At 51.6% G+C, this 7186-nt stretch overlaps 1 protein-coding gene across 5 annotated transcripts in view; it reads left to right on the forward strand.

The window, feature by feature from the left end:
• Positions 1-1400: 1400 nt before the first annotated feature.
• DDB2 (damage specific DNA binding protein 2) overlaps positions 1401-7186 on the forward strand; it is a 24339-nt gene continuing 18553 nt past the window's right edge. Inside the window, exons 1-3 of one of the 5 annotated variants that reach the window (XM_027775415.1) lie at positions 1402-1881; positions 2974-3110; positions 3454-3645. In XM_027775415.1, the coding sequence (XP_027631216.1) occupies positions 1755-1881; positions 2974-3110; positions 3454-3645 (456 nt within the window). In that variant the 5' untranslated portion in view covers positions 1402-1754. Of the gene's footprint in view, positions 1882-2973; positions 3111-3453; positions 3646-7186 lie in introns of all 5 variants that reach the window. The other 4 variants (XR_003550947.1, XM_006157803.3, XM_027775416.1 and 1 more) reach the window with 4 other exon arrangements.

The raw sequence follows: 7186 nt of genomic DNA on the forward strand, positions 1-7186 counted from the left end.
AGCAAGAAACCCCCCCCCAGAGGGTATGGTCAAGCCGCAATCCCTTCTCCTCCATTCTCCTCTCGGGATCTTGGGCACGCACGCACATGCGCCCGGCGAGAGTTCCAAGCCACTGGGTCCGGGAGGTGGGAGTCCAGCGACATAGCCATTATGCTAACTGCTGGCTCCCTAAAAGAGGTTTTTGCCTAGGGTGCATGCACTTACTGGGAAGGGGCAGGGAGAGACAGAGAGACAAAGAGGGAAGATGAGAAGTCACCCCATGAGGGGATTACCACTCAACAATCCTTTCTCCAGGTATCTTGTGATTTCGAGCCCCTGGGTCTGGGACTCAAACTATAGTCACCAACGTGGAAGTCTGTAGACATAACTGCTAAGCCATCTGCTGACCCACTCCCATTCCTGACTTTTACCAAGCTGTTCCTTGCCCTGGATCCTCTTTTCCTTTCCCCAGCCAAACCCTACTTTTTTTCAAGACAGACTCCACAACATCCCATCTTCCTAAATATTTCTAGGGATCAGCAGTTGGCGTAATGGCTATGTGGCTGGACTCCCATGTAGTTGACTGCAGTTCAAGTCCCGGAACTGGTAGCTTAAACTCACACCAGGGGCATGTACCGTGTGTGCGTGTCCAAGATCCCAACAGGCGAATGGAGGAGAAGGGATTGCCACGTGGCCATCCCCCCCCCCCCCGGGGGTGATTTCTCGCTTTCTGTCTCTTTCTGGTGAGCACACGCACCCATTAGCAAAAAATTAGCAAAAACCTCTCAAAAAACCCAACCAAACAAAAAACTATATATAGGTGTATCTCCCAAAGTGCCTGCCACTGAGCCTAGTGGGCTCTCGTAGACCCAGCAGTGAGAGACTAATCCTGCCTGCCTCGTCGGGAGAGCGTGGCCTCACCTACAAACCACGCAGTCTTGGCCTTGGGCTGAAGCCAGGGCACAGGGGTTCTGTTACGCCTGGTTGGCGGCACGCTCTCCGGGCCATCACTCCCCCAGAATGCCTAGGCAGACACTCAACAATTTGGGAAGGTCATAGTTAAAAAACCGCTAATTCCAAAAACCTTCCACTGAGAGATTAGAATTCGATAGAGCTGGAGAGGTAAATGCCGCCGGCGGGAACAGACGGGCCTCCGCAGCAGGTGAAGTTGCTTCCTACAAAGCCGCCACGCCCCAACTACACCCTGCACGGACCAGCCAATCCTAAAGCTCGAGCAGGCTTCATCACAAATTAGAAAGCAGGGGAGGCGGGAGCTGCAGCCTTGATTGGCATATGGTCTCACTCTTCTGCAAGAGGTTTGGCAGCGGTAAGTGCGAATAGGCTGAAGTTGAGTGATGTAGTGCCGGGGGCCATCTTTATTACTGGCAGATCAGCTGATGTGCACGGAATCAGGACCATCACGTAGGGATATCCCAGTTTTTCGTCCGGAAAAAAAACAACAGCAACAACTCCCCACGTCCTTTAGGGAGCCGACAGGTCTTCCCCTTGCGCACGCCCCACCTCGCCGCGCGCCCCACCTCGCCGCGCGCCCGCGCATTCCCGGAAGGGGCAGGGCCTCTGCCAATCGGGTGGGGCTGGAGCTAGAAGCTACTTTGAACATGCCTTGGGCATGTTTGGCGGGAAGTTGGCTTAGTTGGACAATCTGTGGCCTCGTGGGTTTCCTAGTCCCCGCCTTGTTTCTCCCCAGAGGCTTCTCAGTCCTCGCTCCGTGATCTCCGCATAAGGCATAGTACCCCTTTGGCACGGAGGACGCGATGGCTCCCAGGAAACGCCCAGAAACCCAGAAGACCTGTGAGGTTGTGTTACGCCCCAGGAGCAAGAGGAGCAGAAGTCCCCAGGAGCTGGAGCCCGAGGCCAAGAAGCTCAGTGGGAAGGGCTCCGGTACTGCTGTGCCTGCTGCTTTAACGTTTCCGCTATCGGGGCGCTCATGCAGGAGGCCAGAGAGGGGGATGGGCTCGTAGATGCCAGAGGTCGTCCCAGGTCCCCGGTGCCTCAGGCTGTGCATTTTGCCTGCCCGTCCTTTGACGCCCGAGAGTCCAGGCTTCAGCCTGCACGCTAGGTTACCGGAAGCTGCAGAAAAGCCAGTTGCAGCAGACACACGGACTTTGCAAAGTCTTTGGACCGCTTAACACCATTCTACCTCCCTGCGCTCTGGGTGCTAATTTCGATAATCAGGGTGGTTAGCTGTTTCGACTGAGAGCCCTCAGTTTCCTTCTTTGTTAGAAAACTCATTGGCTGAGGTCTAGGGAAGTTAACCTCGTCTAAAGGGAAGTGTGGGCTCACCCAAAGGAATGGAGCAGGGTGAGGTGGACCAAGTGAGTTTCTTCATGAAAAGAAAGAATTGATTGTCCAGAGGCCGGAACCATAGAGAGTGGATCCTTAAATAGTTTGGCCATCCAGAGTTGCTTTATTTCTGTTGATTTGCCTCTCCAGAAACGGGCTAGTTCATTTAGAGCTATTCCAGATTCTCTGGGTCTTGGTTGCCCAAATAGATGTGACTTGGGGTTGACAGCGGGTCACCTCTACATTATTTTACTCCAGGACGTAAAGCGATGTCTTTTCCTAAACAGTCACTTCTGCTGTGTTAGCCTTAAGTCGTCCGATGTGATTTTAAAATTGTGCATTACGTGTGATTTTAGAGCTGCCACCCAGCCCCATCTTGGGTTTCCCAGGCCACACTGGATAGAGTGCTACACCCTGGTTTGTTCTTGTGTTTCTTTGCCTCCTCTCAGGCAAGAACGTACGTGGTTTCACTTCTGGATGACTGTTTTCGGGGAGTGGTTTTTTTGGGGAAAGGCCTGAATCCCTGCTCTTGTGTCTTGTGTTGGATGAGACTAAATAGACCGTGAAGAGGTCTTAGGAGGTGACGAGGCTGAGATGGCCGTGCCGAATGCAACGGCAAGGCTCGCTTTCTGAGGTTTCAGTAGAAATCTGAGATTGGAGAAGAAAACGTGTGTCTGCTCTGCTTGGCAGGTTCCAGCAGAAGACATGACTCAGACGGCCTTTGGGAGGGGTTGGCTAGCCAGCAGGTCCCGCCACCATGCAGCAGCATCGTCAAGGCCATCGACCAGTATAAGCTGGGCAGAGCCACCTGGCCGTCGCTGCAGCAGGTGAGATGTGTCCTGGCCGAAGTGCTCAAGGGTTTGCGTGGTCCCTCTGTACTACCTGCTGCTCCGTAATTAAGACGATGGGTCCGTTCAGGAGGTTGCCAGAGTGACCCCGGCTGGGACGACAGGCCTACTGAGCACCCAGCCAGGTAGAGAAGTGCTAGGTTGTAAAAGTCCCAGCTGGATGTACTCTGCCCCCTTGCTTTCCAAAACCAGCTCACATACATTGCAGATGTTTTCATGCACAGGGCGAGGCAGCTAGATCTCCTTCCGAGGACTTACCTGTCCAGGAAGCAGACCAGGACCTGGGTTTTAATACATCTTAATGCTTTTCTCTCCGTGTCAGGGTCTCCAGCAGTCCTTTTCAAACTCTCTGGCTTCCTACCGGATATTCCAAAAGGCCGCCCCCTTTGACAGGAGGGCTACATCCTTGGCGTGGCACCCGACTCACCCCAGCACCCTGGCTGTGGGATCCAAAGGGGGAGATATCTTGCTCTGGAATTTTGGAATAAAGGATACACCTACCTTCATTAAAGGGGTGAGCAGTTCCCTGGCCAGATGACAGTGCTAAGGAAGGGTTTGTAGAAAGAATGAAAGGAATGTGGAAGTCATCCAGTAATGACTGGCGTCAAACGTAACTGGGCATTTTGAAGCGTGTACTTGAACACCTGCCCTGAACACAGGAGGTAAACACTATTGATCATTCATCAAATCGAAGTCCCTTACCTCCTCGACCCCATCTTGTACCTCTCTTTCCTCAGTGTCCCGTTCTTAGCCACACCATCTATTAGGTCCTTGGGGGAAACATGATGTGCTTTTCTGTGCAAAAATGCATCATGCTTTTCCCGAAAGCCCAGTATTTCTATTCCTGAGACGGAGCTCTGCACCCGCTGTTCCCCTTGACTGGACTGCACTTTTCCACAGCCACCTCAATGCCTGGCACCCTCTCAGCCAACAGCTCCCTTCCAAGAGGCTTTTACTCACTGTCCTGCTCATAGAAGAGCTCTCGCCCCAGTCATTCCCTGCCTTTCTCCCTGAATAGTTACCCATAGCTGGACTGCTTTACTTCCTGCGTGTCTTTGTCCACTGGAAGGGAAAGTCTGCCATGGCAAGGACTTTATCATTTGGGTTGCCCGCTGTGTCCCCAAGGCCTAGAATGGGCTAGAGTGGCTGCTTTGTGTTTGCTGAGTGGAGGGAGGGCTTGTAAAGTGGGCAGACGGGAGGTGTGCAGGCCAGGGAGGTGTGCAGACCAGAGAGCGAATGATGCAGAGGCTAGATGCTGCAGTGCATGAAGGAGGAAGACCCTCTTATGGATTAGAGTTGGTGACAGCTGCGTGGAAGGCAGGGAAGAGCAGTACTCGGCTACGTGGAGAGAAAGCAGAAAAGGCCTAGTGTGGGGACCAGCAGTTAGCGTAATGGCTATGTCGCTGGACTCCCACGTAGTCGACTGCGGTTCGAGTCCTGGATCCTGTGGCTTAAACTCACACCGGGTGTGTGCGTACATGCCCAAGATCCCGAGAGGAGAATGGAAGAGAAGGGATTGCGGTGGACGAGAAGGGATGGCGGCGTGGCCGCCCGCCCCGGGGGGCGATTTCTCACTTTCTGTCTCTCTCTCTCTCTCTGTCTGTCTGGCGAGCGTACACGCCCTATAGCAAAAACCTCTCCAAAAAAAGAAAAGGCCTAGTGTGTTTGGGACAAAGTTTGGTGTCAAGTTTTGAGGGATGGCTTGATCTTGCTAGTGTTGATTGTCAGCTGCGGAGAGGAGAGTGTCGGCCCCTCTGAGACCTCGCGCTTGCCCGGTTGGTGGCTGAATGAGGTCTGTACTGGGAAAAGACGCTGGGTGAAGAGCAGAACTCATAAGCCCACATGCCTCGAGAAGCCAGCCAGATTTTAAAATAACGATGTAGGTGGTGGGGTCAGTGGTAAACTAGAGATGGTTGCCATGTAAGAACGTAGGTCCTGGGGCCAGCAGGTGGTGTGGTGGTGAAGGGTGCTAGACTCCCACATGACCGACTGCGATTCGAGTCCTGGATCTGGTGGCTTGCTTGCTCGTCTTCTCTGTTTCTCTCTCTCTCTCTCATTCTGTCCCTCTCTGGTCAAATTAAAAACAAATAAGTAAATCAAGTTAAATAAAAATAATTCTTGGGGACCAGCAGTTAGTGTGATGGCTATGTCGCTGGACTCCCACATAGTCGACCGTGGTTCGCGTCCCGGACCTGGTGGCTTAAAACTCACGCCGGGGGACCAGCAGGTGGCGTGGTGGTTAAGGCTCTGGACACTCCCACATGGCCAACCAGGGTTCGAGTCCTGGACCTAGTAGCTTGCTTTCTCACTTCCCCTCTCTCTCACTCTCACCCTCTGTGTCTCTCTGGTCAAATTAAAAATCTATGAATGAATAAATAAATAATATAATAAATAGTTATTAAAAAAAAAAAACTCACATCACTTAGACAAAAAGAAAAAAAAGACCTCTCAAAAAGAAATAATAATTCTTTAAAAAATAAATAAGAATGTAGGTCCTGTGGGAGCCCAGTGCCAAAACCACCATGCCACTTGCTGACCCCAACCACGGTTCGAGTTCTGGACCTGGTGGCTTGCTTTCTCTTTATCCATCTCTCTGGTGAGCACACATGCCCTATAGCAAACTTAAAAATAATAATAAAAGGGGCTAGCAGGTGGTGTGGTGATTAAAGGTGCTGGACTCCCACATGGCCGACTGTAGTTCAAGGCCAAGACTTGCTTGTTTTCTCACTTTCTATCTCTCTCTTTCACTCTGCCCCTACCTGGTCAAATTAAAATAAAATAAATAAATAAAGTGAAATAAAATAATTATTTTAAAAAGGTAGTGAATTAAATAAGGTACCAGCAGATGGCGTAGCGGTTACGTCACTGGACTCCTACGTAGCCAACCACAGTTTAGGTCCCAGCCCAGTGGCTTGAAAATCACGCCAGGCATGTGTGTGTGCCCAAGATCCTGGGAGGAGAACGGAGGAGAAGGGGTTTTGGCATGACCACTTGCCCGGGGAGTGATTTCTCACTTTCCTTCTCTGTCTGTCTCTGTCTCTCTCTTTCTAGCGAAAGCATGCACCCTAAGGCAAAAACCTCTGAAAACAAAATTAAAAAGTAATTTAAAAAACAGGACATAGGTCCTGTGGTATCAGGTCTGCTTTAGCTCTCCATGTCCCCAACCCTGGTTTAGAGGAAATGGGCGGGAACCCAGAGCCCAGGATGAGGTATCTGTTTTGTTTTGGGTTTTGGTTTTTGCCATACGGCCATATGTGCTTGTTGGAAAGAGGCAGAGAGGGAAAGTGAGAAGTCACTCCCCGAAGGGGATGGCCATGCCACAATCCCTTCTCCTGCATTTTCTTCTTGGGATTTTGGGCGCACACACACACATAGGCCCTGTGTGACCTTCAAACTGCTGTGTTCAGAACTTGAACCACAGTTAGCCGTGTGGGAATCCAGGCTTCCCCGCCTCGGCATCAGCTGGCCCCCAGGATGAGCTCTCTTAAGTGGAAGTGTTTGGACTGCACCCCATCAGAAAGGCCAGGTTGGCTCAGTGGCACAGTTGGTGGCAGAGTGGCCTGCAGTGCTGGAAGCCACGTGGCTGACTGCAGGTTCAACTTCCCAGATTGGTTGACCTGAAACATCCCGGCTATGCACGTGTGCACACGCCCAAGATCCTGATGATCCGGAGGGCTGGGGGCAAGTGTCCCAGTGTGAGGAGACCCGGGCGAAGGTACTTTTTTCTCTTGTGCGTGCACATGCGCATACATTCGCTCTCATTAATTAAAAATAAAAAAGAATAAAAGGCCAAGTTAGATCGGCGTGGGAGACTAGGATCCAAGCTGTAATAAGTATTCAAGAAACAGTTCTGAAAGCCAGATGAAGGCAGCCCAAGGGGTGCTGTGGGCAGAACTTGGTGAGTTTCCTACCCAGCGAAGGAGTCAGGTGACTACCAGGACAGCACCTTGAACCGAAAACCCAGAGATTGTTTTCTCCAGGATTCTAGGACATGGTGTAGAGACATTTAGCTTAAGCGTGAAGGTGGTTGTTGTCTTGGGTATTACAGGGAAAGA

The sequence above is a fragment of the Tupaia chinensis genome, unplaced genomic scaffold (genome assembly GCF_000334495.1).
Source record: "Tupaia chinensis unplaced genomic scaffold, TupChi_1.0 Scaffold000561_1, whole genome shotgun sequence".
Classification (NCBI taxonomy): domain Eukaryota; kingdom Metazoa; phylum Chordata; class Mammalia; order Scandentia; family Tupaiidae; genus Tupaia; species Tupaia belangeri.